We start from the raw sequence: 15,681 nt of genomic DNA on the forward strand, positions 1-15,681 counted from the left end.
ACTAGGCTTTATGTTCCTGATCTCTAATCAGTTGTGTCACTTGCAGCAATTGACATGTCAGCTGCATCTAGTACATCAGGAACACTTTTTTTTTTTTTTTTTGAAGCTTACACAAGCTGTTTTTCAATTTTCTTCATAAATATTAATCCTTTCTGTGCTCTAAATTGTGCCTGTTAGCAAAATGCTAGCAATGCTCATCCATATTTGTAATAAAAAATTTTGAAGACTGAGAAGTAACATTCAGAGAGAACTCAAAGAACCCATTAATTACAATGTGCTGAATACTCGAGGGAAACGTTGAGTTGGAGAAATCACCAGAAAGCTAGTTTTAGATTCAAGACCAAGTCCAATTGTGCCATATACACTTTTCTCAAGGACTAAACAGATATGTATCTGCTTGTGCTTTGCTTGGCCCTTAGCCAAAAATTACAATTTTATATGCCTGAATGTAATTCATTTCTGAGCAGCTGTAGTATGCATTATGAAGACTTTGGTGTGGTAGTTGATTCTTGGAGCTTCAAAACATACTACCGCTTTTCAGTTAATGTTTCTAACCTGAAGGTGTTCATTTTTGGCTTAAAAACATACTTCAGTGTAATATCAGATATAAGCCAGCCTATTTTTGCTTATGATAACATAATTTTCTGTGCCATCTGAATTGGAAACATTTTTCCTCGTGTCATGAAATTGAATCTTCTCAGAAGAGGAATTTCTGTTCATTGCGTGATGTTCAGATTAATTGATTAGGTGAATATTTCCTCTTCTTGGCTTCAACATGTCATTCAAACCAAATTTTCTTTTAATGAGATCATTTTAAACGTCTGTGCCAATTGCATTCAACTACAAGTACTATGGTCTACTGTCAATCTGAAATTAAATGCAGATGTAATATGCTGCTAGCAATGGGTGCATTTTATGTTCACCTTACTCACATAAGCTTCAGCAAGACTTCTGTGTAAGGTTAAGTAGGATTTGCTTGTAAATGTTTAGCATGAGCCCATGTTTACTGTTCACTATTATATGTTACACAGATGGAAACACAGAGGTGCACTCTTTATACAACATCAAAAGTGTCCATAATTAATTACAGAACGCATATACAAAGCTATGGCCCCTAACCCAATGTAATATTGGATATGAATAAAAGAGAGTAAATAATGTGGGAGAGGAATAGCAGCAGTAGAGAATATAAGGGTTAAAGTAATAAGCTTACCCCGATTCCAGTTTGTTGCTATATGTGCAGGTCTTGCTGGTATGCTTTTTTATTGTTATTTATACACATTGGTAAGCAAAGGAGATAATTTTAACAGCTCAGGTTGGGAGGGACTAGATGGGATTAATATGGGTGTTGGATGTACTGTTCTGAACACACTATCAGTAAATAGTAATAATGCTACTGTTGCTTTATTGCCATTTTACTATTAGGTTTAATTTCTAGGGCCTTGTCATGACTAAGATTTAAGATGTGAGGTTGTTATGCTAGCTAACAGGTTTTCAAAATCTAATATAAAGGAGGCACATCGCCTTTAATATGTGTGCTAAATTACTCAAGTTAAAGCATGAGAAGTGGCGCAGCATTGGTTTTAGCTCAAACAGTTTAGCCCGTGTTAAAGACAGCGTGCCTTGTCTATACTAGACTTTGAAAATGTGTTAGTTAGCACATTAGCTTCATAACTAGGCAAGGCCTGTGAGTCTCTTTTTAATTAAATAAAATACACATTGTTTTCAGCTTTTAGTTCCTGATTCAACAAAACACTTCATCACGTGTTTAATTTTAAGCATGTGAGTAGTCTCTTTGGCTTCAATAAGACTACTCATGTACTTGAAGGTAAATATGTGCTTAAGTGCTGTACTGAATCAGGATCATAGTTTTGAGAGCAGTAATGAAAAAAATTGTGCAACATGTCAGTTGCAAGATTAGTAAAGGGAGTAAAAACCATACTCCTGTTTCCTTCGTTTGTGTGTTGGTTTTTTTTGAAGAAAGGATCACACCAAGAAGTGAGAAAAATTGTGTAATTTCATGTAAAAATCTCCAGTGTTCATTCTCAATCACATCTTTCATCCACACAGAAATGAATTCTTCTGAAGATGATCAGGGGGGATAACAGCCAGGGAAAGTTACCGTAGCATCACTGCTCTCAGTCACCACCTTGTTATTTGTTGCATTTCACTTGAAAACCATGCTATTCTGGATAGTGTTATCTTAAAAATTAAAGATGATTAAAGCTTTTACAATTAAAAATATGCATGTTAAATAAAAGTGTGCTGCAGCCTGTTGAAGGCTTGCAGAAAAATGTAGGCACATTGGATAATAATAATAATATAATATACCATAACCCATAAGGTGATAATATAGTAATAATATAATACCACCCATAGAGGCGACTCTTTGCATACGTACTTTAAATAATCAGATAGCTGATGGAGCTGAGGGAGGAATCATCTTTTGTATTTGAGCTAAAATGAATGAACAACAATTAAGTAAAGTCAAAACAAAGTAAAAAATTTTTTTTAATTGTTCCAAAAAAATGTAATAAAAAATGTTGTTGAAATGAGCTCTCAGTGTGATGCCGTGGCCACGGCTAATTCAGCCCTCAGAGATCTAAACAGGAGAAGTGAACAGGAATAGGGAGATGATTTTATTCTGTATAGAGCATTGGTGAGACTGATAATTGAATACTGCATCTGGTTCTGGTGCCCACATTTTAAAAGGATGTTAAAAATGGGAAAGAGCTCAGAAAAGGCAGAGACAAAAAATATTGGAATGCTGTATTATTAGACTGTGCTCCTGGAAGTGACGGGATGGTCCCGGAAGTGATGAATTGGTCACTTCCGCCCTGGGCCCTGCACCTCCCTAGAGATTGCCCTGGTCTTAGGGCCCGGAATTGATGTCGGTGGGCCTGTCTTTAGCTTTAGCTTAAGTCAAACCCAATGTATTGGCCTCAATAACTGGGTGACATTCTATCGGCTGTGTTAGATGATCAGATTACACAACGTAATGGTTCTTCTGGCCTTAAACTCTATGAATCCTTTAGGAATTTAAGGGGTTTTCTAATATAAATTCTGGGCCTAGTCTGATGCCCTGGTTTATGCTGCATCTCCTCAATGATGCATGGGCCAAGAATTGGCCACATGTGTCTATTTCTGCTGTTGAGGTTGTAAGATCTATTTCTCTAAGGACACTATTATGCATGATTCTCAGTCTGGGTCTTAGCGCCTTACTGCAGTATTAGCAGAATTCCCTTAATTCTTACAGTTTTTGACCCTTGAAGGCAGAGGTAGCAGGATGGCATGTAACCCAGGCTCAATATCAGCCATTGCACATCAGTGTTGAGCAGAAATGCTGCTCTATGAAAGTTCCAGTCAGTTCCTTCTTGACCATGGTCAGCAAAGGAGCTACTTTCAAAGGTTGAGCCTAGTAGCTAATTAATCTTTAGAACCCCCTTGTGAGATAGATGTGTATTGTTATCCCATTTTATAGATGGGGATGCTGAAACACAGAGAAGTTAAATATCTTGCCTAAAGCCACACAGCAAGTAAGTGGCAGAGTCAGGATTAGAATGCGCAAGTCTTGACTCCCAGTCCTTTGCTAACGTCTTTGTAGGTAACTCAGACAGATATACAGATGTCAATCTAGGTTATTATATGGCTCCCATTAACATGGCATCTAAGCACATGCTACCAGCAAAGAGGTATTCACAGAAAAGATGTAGAACTGGGAAATTATTTTATAACATTGTCTTTTTGGGCATCTTGTCAACCTTTGGTCTTTTTGCTTTTGCTTTGGCAGCTCTATCAAGGAGAGATTCCCTTCTCAACAGCCCCGATGTCATTGATATTGCACCAAGTAGAAAACGGAGACAAAGGATACAAAAACCTGCTGGAGTGGAACCTAAGGTGGCTACATATGAGACCCAGCTACCGGCAAAGGAAAAGTAAGGGAGTTTTGAAAGTTCATTCAAGTACACCTCTACCCCAATATAACGCGACCCGATATAACATGAATTCGGATATAACGCAGTAAAGCAGCACTCCAGGGGGCTGCGCACTCCGGCGGATCAAAGCAAGTTCGATATTACGCGGTTTCACCTATAACGCGGTAAGATTTTTTGGCTCCCGAGGACAGCGTTATATCGGGGTGGAGGTGTAATGATATAACATTGTGTCTGTCTGTCTGTCTCTCTCTGAGTGACAGAGGTTCCCTTTTTTAATTGGATTCATTGCAAGCACTGTAAGTTCGCAAATGCCTAATTTCCATCATCTTGCACTTTGTGCAGTCATTTACACGTGTGCAAAATGCGTGTAAAACTGCTGCCATTCTGATTTGGTAAACTTTTATACCCATTTTGCTCAGGGGTAAATGACTACACAAGGACCAAGGTAGTGAAGAATCAGGCCCAAGGATTTATTTAGTTTGACTCTTCAGAGTCAAACTTGCAGGAAGCCATTGAAAGAAAGACATTCACTTGGTCAAGCAAACAAAATAAGTCTAAAATTTAATCTATGAATTACCATATTTCTATGAAAGCAAAAAAGTGTGTTAGTAATAAGGATTAAATTAAGGTGCGAGACACGGACTAACTGGCAGCACAGGAAACAGTAGCATTAGTACTGTATTTATAGTATCCCGTGTTTAAGAGGGATGAATGCACTGGATCAGACAAGAACCAGCAGTAACTAAAACTTTTTTTTTCAAATGATCCAAATTTTTCAAACTTTTTTTTTTTTTTAAACCATTGTTTATTTTCATGTGTCTTCACTTCCTGATTTCTCTCTATTTCCCATCTCTTATTCCTAGACTTCTAGCTGGAAAATGTCTTTGGGAGGCATGTGGGCATCCCTTAACAGCTTTTTTTACCCACGCAAATGGCAGATTTCTGCAGGAGTCATCACGGGGGCTTCTTCTCACTTTCAGCTCTCTCTCCTTGATGGTAACATCATACGACAAATAAACATAACAGCAGGGCTCAGAACTCTTCTGTCCTGGTAGGAAGAAATTGAGGTAACTAGTGGTGATTCTGAAACAAAGGAAAATTAAAATGAATAGAATTTTTAATAGGCCAAGCATGGTTTGCAACTCATGCTGATCTTTCTTTGACAAAGTGATGATCACTGCAAAAATAATTCAGGCTTTAAGATAATATTTCTAATTTTGCAATATAAACAGTTAGCAAAGTTTTTGTGTTTCCTTAAATATTGATACAGACTTGTGGAAATATTTTCACATGATCCTTGAGGGTGAAATTATATATGGTACTTACCTCAGGGCTTTTGAAAATGATTGGAGGAGTTTGCTTCAAAAACTGGTCTTCTTTCGAGATCTGTGGTAAATTAGTTTTGAAAATATTAATTTTCTCCTTTCATGTGTGATATTTAATAAACAATAAACTGTCTAAACAGATATGAAAACAAATACATTACAAAGACATTTCCTGTTATTAAAGAGGATTTGCTATTTTAAATCACCCAGCAAATATCCTATCTTGATGTAGAGAACTATGGTTTGATGCCAACAAGCTTGTTTAAATTTAGAATCCTATTTTATTAGGGAAAAATATTATTTTCAACAGCCATATTCATCAAAGCCAAATTCTGCTGTTCTGTTCATTTGAAGTTCTGAGCACATAAGTTGATCATTTTGGTGGCCAGTTGTATGTAGTTGTGGTAGCCACAGTCAGTGTGACATTGTAACAGGCTGGCTGTGTTTGCCTGAAAAAACCCTCTCTGTTGGTAAGTGTTGATCCTACTGGGAAAAGTTGAAGTGGTTCTAGCAACTCCCTGAGACAGGTGATTGGATATAAAGAATGGGGGAAGAGTAGTGTTCTGGGGAAGAGAGTATCTAGGGTTTGGGCTGAGCAGTCCTGAAGGGAGGAAAGCTAGAAAAGCCAAGCCTGGGGAGCAGGTTTGAGATGATGATGATTATTATTTATTCTTAATTCTTTAGTTAATAAATACAAATATCAGACAGGGAAAGATTTTGTATGTTACATACTGTGCGTACTGTGTTTGTAGAGCAAGTTAGGATAGACATCTGGTCTTTGATTTCCACGAGCCTGTGTGAGTGGTTTTCTTGGCTGTCGCATGACGAGTGATGTTCCAATTCATTTCTTACCAACATCTGCCTGTCAATCCTTTATTATCTTTTACAATCCCAGCTGAATGTAGCTCAGCAATGTAGGACACATAGTACCTGCTTATATATAGTGCAACTGTTTTACAGTAGAGGTTGCATCATTTTTTTATATGTGGCATGTCTGCCAGTAGTGTGATAGGTATACCTGATGATGACATTTCCACGTGCTTATTTTTGAACCCAAAGTGAGTATCACAAATCCACATGCTCTCCCTTGATGCTAGAGTATGTATTTGAATCCCTAATTTAACTGAAAATCACTTGTTGTTTTAAATCATGTAGCCCAGTTACTATGTTTCTATGTTACCTTTATATCTGATGAGGTACAAGAACAAAACTGTAATAATAGAACTTCCATTCTATTGAGACGCTTTTCCTTGCTGTCCTGCTGACTAGTTCTGGTTTCTTTGAACTTTATTTTGAGTATTCATAAGGTTGCTGACTGAATGGTCAGTCATCTTGCTCAGGTAATAATTTTATTTCTCTTCTGTGTGTCAAATGTAGATGTGAAAACTTAGATTTGATATAATTATCCAGCTTCCTAATATAATTCATTATATTTGATCCATTATCTATTATTGTTAAACTTCTTCACCATTTGTAATTTATAATCACTACAGGCTTGAGCCTGCATGGTGCTAAGCATCTTTTGAGGCTTCATTTTGAGCTGATGATACTTGGCATCTTGTAGGAATATAACCCAAACTGGCAACAAATCTTTATTTCAGACTCTGCCATGGGAATGTTTTATTTCTGCAATAAAACCCTTTTTTAAAATAACTGCCTCCAAATTCCATCACCTTTTGGAGATGCACCATCATAAACATGGAAGATGTTCAGGTTTTGGGAGGATAACATAACATTAGGAGAGCAAATGTTTGGCATAGAGACTGTGATGTCATCCTCAAATGCATGACATACTCCTAACTTCACAGAGATAAAAGATTTTGGCACTATGTTATATAGATAAATGTTTTAATTTGTTTTCCCATCCATCCCAATCCCTTAATACCCCCAGTACACTAAAGCTTATTTAGTGCTCTTTTCCATTTACAAGTTTTGATAATCACATCAATGCATGTTTCATGTTCCTCAGCCAATAAACGAGTAGATACATGCCACACCAAGTGCTTTGTATTGCCTCTGAATTTTCATAATATAGGACAGTTGGTCCAGGAAAGATCCCAAATCAAAATAAAAAACATGTTGAGTGACTGAGTAAGTGAAAAGATAAAAGAATATTTGTGATATGATAAGATAACTGGCTCTGTGGATGAGGGTAAAGCCGTGGACATGTTATTCCTTGACTTTAGCAAAGATTTTGGTACTGTCTCCCACAGTATTCTTGCCATCAAGTTAAAGAAGTATGGGCTGGATGAATGGACTATAAGTTGGATAGAAAGCTGGCTAGATCATCAGGGTCAGCGGATAGTGATCAATGGCTCCGTGTCTGGTTGGCAGCCGGTATCAAGCGGAATGCCCCAAGGGTTGGTCCTGGGGCTGGTTTTGTTCAATATCTTCATTAATGATCTGGAGGATGGCATGGATTGCACTCTCAGCAAGTTTGCAGATGACACTAAACTGGGAGGAGTGGTAGATACGCTGGAGGGAAGGGATAGGATACAGAGTGACCTAGACAAATCAGAAGATTTGGCCAAAAGAAATCTGATTAAGTTCAACAAGGACTAGTGCAGAGTCCTGCACTTAGGATGGAAGAATCCCATGCACTGCTACAGACTAGGGACTGAGTGGCTAGGCAGCGGTTCTGCAGAAAAGGACCTAGGGGGTTACAGTGAACGAGAAGCTGGATATGAGTCAACAGTGTGCCCTTGTTGCCAAGAAAGCTAATGACATTTTGGCCTGTATAAATAGGAGTATTGCCAGCAGATCGAGGGATGTGATCATTCCCCTCTATTCGGCATTGGTGGGGCCTCGTCTGGAGTACTGTGTCCAGTTTTAGGCCCCACACTACAAGAAGGATGGGGAAAAATTGGAAAGAGTCCAGCGGAGGGCAACAAAAATGATTAGGGGGCTGGAGCACATGGCTTATGAGGAGAGGCTGAGGGAACTGGGATTATTTATTGTGCAGAAGAGAAGAATGAGGGGGGATTTGATAACTGCTTTCAATTACCTGAAAGGGGATTCCAAAGAGGATGGATCTAGATTGTTTTCAGTGGTCTCAGATGACAGAACAAGGAGTAATGGTCTCAAGATGGAGTTGGGGGCGGGGTTAGGTTGGATATTAGGAAAAACTTTTTGACTAGAAGGATGATGAAGCACTGGAATGGGTTACCTAGGGAGGTGGTGGAATCTCCTTCCTTACAGGTTTTTAAGGTCAGGCTTCACAAAGCCCTGGCTGGGATGATTTAGTTGGGGATTGGTCCTGCTTTGAGCAGGGTATTGGACTAGATGAGCTCCTGAGGTCCCTTTCAACCCTGATATTCTATGATTCTATGACTCCACGTTTATCATTAATCGAAGAGCAGGTTTTTTTTCATTCTAGCTCCTCTGCTCAATCCATTATTTTTCTTCTTTTATGTATATAAGAAGCAAACAAAAACAGCCAAAAAAAAAGAGTTGATCTTGGTTCTTCTTTATTTCTATCAAAAACTTCTGATTACAGTGACTTCAGAATGCAAGACATGAAATAATATTTCAGTATTGGTTTAAATGGATGCAGAAATTTAAAAATATTTTCTACATTAAAATAACCCAAATCTCAAAAAACTTCAGAAATATAGCAGTGAAGCAACAGTAACCATTACGTTTTTCTCCACATTGAGGCCATGTCTACACTAGCGAGCTTACAGTGATACAGCTGTACTAATGCAGCTGTCCTGCTGTAAGATCTCTCATGTAGTCGCTCTGTGCCAACAGGAGAGAGCTCTCCCATCGACATAATTAAACCATCCCCAATGAGTGGTGATAGCTATGTCGGCAGGAGAAGCTCTCCCCCCAACATAGCGCTGTACACACTGGCACTTCTGTCGGTGTAACTTATGTTGACCGGGGGGATAATTTTTTTTCACACCCCATAGTGACATAAGTTATTCTGACAAAAGTGGCTGGTGTTATGGGGTGCCATTTTGTGTTGTTGTGTCCTGGTCTGCGGGGAGCTTGCTTCTGATGATGGGTGTGGTGAGGTTGGGGAATTGTTTGAAGGCCAGAGAGGAGGTTCAGGAATGATTTCTTTCAGTGTGTGGTCCCCATGAGTTTGGGTTGTAATTGTTTACTGATACCTTGTATGGGTTCCAGAGTTAGGTGGTAGGTGACAACTAGGAGTGTGCTATCAGAGGTGGGTTTTTTTTCTGTATTGAAGCTGGTTCTCTCAGGATATTTGGGTGGCCCATTCCATGATGCGATCTACTCTGATGGAGTGTCCTTGTTTGGTGAAGGAGGTTTTAAGTGTGTTAAGGTATATATTCTGGACATTCTCCTCAGAGCTTATTCTGTGGTATCTGAGGGCCTGGCTGTAGATAACAGATTTCTTGGTGTGTTTGGGGGGGTTACTGAATCTGTGAATGTGAGTGTGGTGATCCGCGGGTTTCTTGTACATAGTTGTCTATAGGGTTGCATTGTTGAAGCTGATCGTGGTGTCCATGAAGTTGATGCTGGTGCAGGAGTGTTCTAGAGAGTGATGGATGGATGATGATTGTTGAAGTTGTAGTGGAAATCTGTGAGGGAGTTTAGGTCCTCTATCCAGAGGATGAAAATATCATTGATGTATCTTAGTGGTGTTTTTGTCCAGAAATTCTTCCTCATTGTGGCCCATGAAGAGGTGGGCATATTGGAGAGCCATTCTGGTATCTATGGCAGTTCCCAAGGTTTGCACAAAGTGTTTGTTGTTGAATGTAAAATTGATACGGGTAAGGATGAAATGGATGAGTTTGGTGTTGTGTTTGGAATGTATATCTGAGTTTTGTCCATTCTCTTGTAGATATTTGAGGCAGGCAGCGATGCCATCATGAGGGATGTTGATGTATAGAGAGGTGACATCCATGGTGGCAAGCATAGTGTTGTGAGGGAGGTTGTTAATGTTGCAGAATTTCTGGAGGAAGTCGGCTGTGCCCTGGAGGAAACTGGTCGTTGTGTGGTGAGTGGTTTGAGGATGGTTTCTATGAGTCCTGATATTCCTCCAGTAAGTGCTGTGATCAGTTATCATAGATTTCCACCACAACTTCAAGAACTGCCAACCATCCATCAAAATCTCTCTAGAACACTTCTGTGCCAGAATCAACATACAGTGGAACCCTATCGACAACTATATACAAGAAACCACCATATCACCACACTTATCTTCACAGCCTATGCACCTAACTCAGGCTTTGTTAATCACATTGTATTTCCATTATTTTCTAGACATCTTAAAGTTAGGTCTTCCAACAATCAGTGTCACAATGCCAAAGTCCCTTTCTGGATCTAAACCATAGAGACTAATTTACTCTGTGTCACAATGAGTCAGAGTCAGGAAAAAGAATCCTGTTTCTGGACAAAATGTTAACTGTGTTTCTGAAAGCATCACAAATTGGAGTATGATCTTTTGTACAATCTGTACTGCAACAATCTGATCCAAAAGCAAAATTTCAAAGAATTTCTGGACAAAAACACCACAAACATGGAGCCCATTTCTGACTCAATGGGAGGACTTGCCTGATTAAAGTTACTCATGCAAGTAATTGTTTGCGAGGTCAGGCATGGTAACTAAAAATGGACCTTTCCCCTTCACATCATCTTTTCTTCTTGTACCTTTCAAAAGAGTTTTAAACCTTAGATAGGCAGGTATCATTTTGAGTTCTACGTTTCCGTTAAAAAAGTTGCTTAGTTTTATATTAAAATGTTGTGAGTAGCTAGACAGCCTTCTTTTGATAATCCGTTGCTCCTTTAAAACACTGAGAGCCTGTGGTGTGTCAGGAATCCTCTTGGGACTGTCTCTCTGCATTTATTTAATTTATAGCTTGTGGTTCACATTTTTAAAGTTCTAACACAAGGTTTATTTAAAATGTGGTTTGCCACCACCAGTGATTCAGGTAGCAAAAGCATAGGTTTATCTTGGAACTCAGCTTTCTCAGAGGGGCACGCAGACGTCAGTATTACTGTCTCACACATGAAGTAATACTTTCCAATAAAAGTGTAACCATGTGAAATTAGATTCCAGTTTAAATGATACCATAGCCTATCATGACCCAATGAGAGTATAAAGTTTATACCACAGTCACCCTTTTAAAAAAAATCGGTCTTATTTTCTTTTGAAAGTACATGTTAACATGTCAGTTTTCTATACTTTAAATGTATTTATTTAATATAATTGGAAAGAGAACTTGTACAGTCCCACATAGTGTGACAAAGTGCTACAGTTACTGGTACCTCACACAGGGTTCACTGTAACATCTGTAAAACAGAGTGATAAAATGATTCCTATCAAATTAAACATACAAAATGGAGTTTTTAGAAAGCTGTTCAAAAATATTCATGTAGGTTTGAACATCAACAGGTTAGGAAATCACTAGAGGTGGACAGGTAGATTCATATAACATAAGAACCAGCCCAAACGTTTGTACAAAAGTTGAACTGAGCCCTGAACCTTCAGGATTTCACCCATTCTGTTAATCACTTAAAATGATTCTTGCTAATTCTAAGGAAAGCTGAAGTGAAACAAATACCAACTATCCAAAGACTTTTGCCAGAAACAATACATTTCTACTTGCAGAGTGTGAATGCTGTTTTGAAAGCCAAATTCTAAACATGCAAACATTCAAAGTTATACCCTAATCCTTTTGTGACCCAATAGGAGTGTGGTTAAATGGCATGCATCTTCTGAACCTGGCTTGTGTATGTCTTTCCAGGTTAATGCAAGGTTATGAAAAATGTCAGGTGTACTCATCCACTTGTTATTTGACTTGTAGGTGAACTAAGAAGAAGCATGGTCAAAAGAAAAATTAGCATATCATGCTTTAGCTGTCTGGTGCCATCCCAACCCACATAGCTGCACAAAATCTAAAATGGTCCTGCACACAGCTGCAATAAATCAGGCAGACATAGAGCTATGGGATAACTCTGAGGACTTGGCAAGTTGTGGCACCCTGGCTTTCCACTCAGCAGTAGTCTCTCACCTTGTCACTGACAGAATGCCTTATTGCTTTATCAGGTGGTAGATAATTAGAGGGGATTGTCACCATGGGATCCATGGGTGGAGGTGCACTACATGGCCAGGATCTCCTGCACAGAAGGTGTAAGGATGTTAGACAATTCTGCAGCACCATTTCTTCTCTGTTTCCCTCATTCTCTGGGGTCCGCAAGCAAGGGAAGTTGTAGGGCTGGGGACATATCTCAGGGGAGAATGTGCATCATCTCCCTCACCTCTGAGGCTGCATTAATTCCTGAGCAAAGCCTCTCTGTGCTGTTTTTTTGCTGCACATCAGGCCCAATTCTGTGGCCCTCCAGATGATTTCAATGGGACTATTTGCTGGTAACTCACTACTCAATATGAGTAAGATTGGCAAAATTGCGCTCATAACTTTTTTGATGGAATGTTCTATAGCATAGTGCATCACAATTATAATTATAACAGAGCTGGGAAGCTATATGCCCCAAAAGGTTAATTTATAGTGGATTTCACTGGGGTTGATAGCTGTAGTATAGTAGTAATAGGTAGCCTTAAAAAGTTTGAACAGTATTTCCTCCTGTCTGCCACTTTGGCAAATTAGTCTCATTTCCTTGCCTTTGTAACAGGACTTGTATATTAGTATGAAATCTGTATTTGTATTCCAGCTCTTCAATGACCAGTGGGCTTGTGTAGTTTAAATCATAGCAATATGGGTTGATTTCATCTGGACACTGTGATCCCTGTAGGTTTATGTGGCAGGCAAAGGTACTGTCCTTTGGGGTAAATTAAAGTAAGAAAGAGGAAAGACCTTCTGCAATTGAACTAACCTGTGCTACTGGATGGAGAACAAACTGCAATATTTTCAGTATTTTGGGGGGAAGGGTGAGTACAAAGAAATTCTCATTAAAAAACAACAAAGAAAGACATATTAATAACCGTTCCTGTACATCCTTACATTTGTATACAGCAGGAAATATGTGATATTTTTATAACGATTTCTATAAAATGCTCTTGACAACGGCTGTCAATTAAACCTACATTTTCTAAAACAGCTACTCAAGCAGAATTCTTTTCACATTGCTCCTAATAGGATGAAACAGGCAATGTAGGTGCCTATGATTTTCATTATGTGCTTTGGCAGGAGATTAGAGTAGGTTGACAGAAAGCCTATACTACCATGCTCCAGTGGCTGAGCCGTGATACTGAAATAGACAGCATACAGGAATTTGATACTAAAGCTTTGATATATTAATGAGATGGATCTGCTTCAAATAGCTTTAAAAAATCTGTTTTGATTGATCCGTCTAGGTGCAAAATTTAATCCAGCAACACCTTGCTTTAGTGAAGTCCCGTAATTTTATTGTCATTCTAACCTAAAAATTATCAACTTTTTATATAGACTTCAGTGAGTGTTCTGGATCAAATGTCTTATAGGATGTAAAATGTTACATGAAAAAAATACTTTGAACTGTAGAATTTTTTTAAATGGTTCACTTACAGATCGTTGAAAATGCTCCTATTTGACTTTGTCGCCTGCTCAGCTCCTATGATGCTGTGCTGGAGCCAGTGCACCAAAATATTTACCTTTTCAGTCATATTTGCACTACTGATATATTATTTTTTCTGTCATTTTAAATAACCATCAAAAACACCCATCCAAAAAAGTTCTAAGTTCCCTAACAATTAACTAGATTCACGATGGAAAATGATGCACTATTCTTGAGGAATGAGGCTTTAACCACTCCATCTGGGAAATGTCTAGCTTTTACTGGCATCCAGTGTATCATATCCAACATATTTCACATGGAAAAAATCCTGGCTAGTAACAGAAAATATCAGTCATCTAAAGATGTGATATCTAGACGTACAGCACATTATAAGAGGGTTAGTCATTTAAATGGTTGAGATAAAGGAGACTCAGTTGGGGGTCACTTGCATTTCAGTAAAAACAATGAGGAGTCCTTGTGGCATCTTAGAGACTAACAAATTTATTTGGGCATAAGCTTTCGTGGGCTAAAATCCACTTCATCAGATGCATGGAGTGGAACATACAGTAGGAAGATATATATACACAGTACATGAAAAGATGGGAGTTACCTTACCAAGTGGGGGGTCAGTGCTAACGAGCCAATTCAATTAAGGTGGAAGTGGGCTATTCTCAACAGTTGAGAAGAAGGGATAGAAATCACTTTTGTAGGGCTAATGAGGCCAATGTAATCAAGGTGGCCCATTTCAAACAGTTAACAAGAAGGTGTGAGTATCAGCAGGGGGAAATTACTTTTTGTAGTGACCCATCCACTCCCAGTCTTTATTCAGGCCAAATTTGATGGTGTCCAGTTTACAAATTAATTCATGACATTCGTGCATTTCAGTGTAATACTGTGCGAGTGAAACACAAAAAGGCCCGATTATCTGCTGACTTTCATTTTCTGTTGGCAAAACAAGCAGTTTTTGATTGTTTTCTATTAAAGAATAAATAATAAAAGGGTGTAAGGTGAGTGCCTATGTGAGGAACCCCAGGATTTGGAGCTGGGATGAGAGGAACCAATGGCAGTAAAGCCTAAATAGGGAGTTGGGAGTGGGAGGGAAGAAAGACATGTTAATGGACTTCAAAAGCAAAACCAAAATGTGATAGTTGTAATCGTTCTCTCTCTAACAACCTATTTTTACCTTGGGTACGATTATTTTACCAATGTTTTTATTTAATGCCCAATTTATTATTGTGGTAAGATGCAACAGGTATGTAGGAGTTTCATCACAAAAAGGGGGTGGTCAGATATACTTTAAGCAGTACTACTGCAACATCGACTGCATTATATTACTTAATTACTCCCTGTGGTTTTGATTCCCCCCTCCCCCAATGGTACAATGTGCATCTCTCGGAATCCTTGGCAGTAGCTGTGCCAGAGGCAGAGTAACTCCCCTGGATAGCATAGATGAGGATTTGGTTACTACCCTCCCTGTGGAGGGTTCTACCAGACAGGAGGAGCTTTAAGTTCCTGCCAAGGATCTCCATAGGAGGCTTCTCAGTAGAGGCTGCTTGGCAGGTGTGGTAAATAATTAGACATTCCAGGTGCCTTTGTCTGCCCCTCTCCCCAGTCAGATCTGCTCATTTTCTGGTCTGTGCTTCTTGGCTGAAAGGCCTCTGGCAGAGAAGAGGGTGTGGTTGGCTTGTAGCGATGGGATCCCCATCTAAGCAGATTTAATATTACTGGTGGCGGGCAGCCTGGGATCGTCTGGTGGGGGAAAAAAGAACAATATTAGCAGTTACCTAGCATCTGTGTAAGTGTGTAGCGAGGGGCTTAGATATACACATGTATTGCCCTGAACCATATGCTGTCATTTACATTTGTGCAAAGTGGGGATAAAATGCTGCCATTCTGAATTACTAGCATTTCATACCCCCTTTACACTGCTGTAAAGTGACTATCCACAGCACAAGACA

The 15,681-nt window shown here is 39.1% G+C and overlaps 1 protein-coding gene across 3 annotated transcripts in view; it reads left to right on the forward strand.

Moving 5' to 3' along the window:
• XRCC4 (X-ray repair cross complementing 4) overlaps positions 1 to 15,681 on the forward strand; it is a 276,331-nt gene that overhangs the window by 194,965 nt on the left and 65,685 nt on the right. For all 3 annotated transcript variants that reach the window (XM_005288164.5, XM_005288163.5, XM_065550169.1), the window contains one exon: positions 3,791 to 3,935. In XM_005288164.5, the coding sequence (XP_005288221.2) occupies positions 3,791 to 3,935 (145 nt within the window). The remainder of the gene's footprint in view (positions 1 to 3,790; positions 3,936 to 15,681) is intronic.

Source organism: Chrysemys picta, chromosome 6 (assembly GCF_011386835.1).
Source record: "Chrysemys picta bellii isolate R12L10 chromosome 6, ASM1138683v2, whole genome shotgun sequence".
Classification (NCBI taxonomy): Eukaryota; Metazoa; Chordata; order Testudines; family Emydidae; genus Chrysemys; species Chrysemys picta.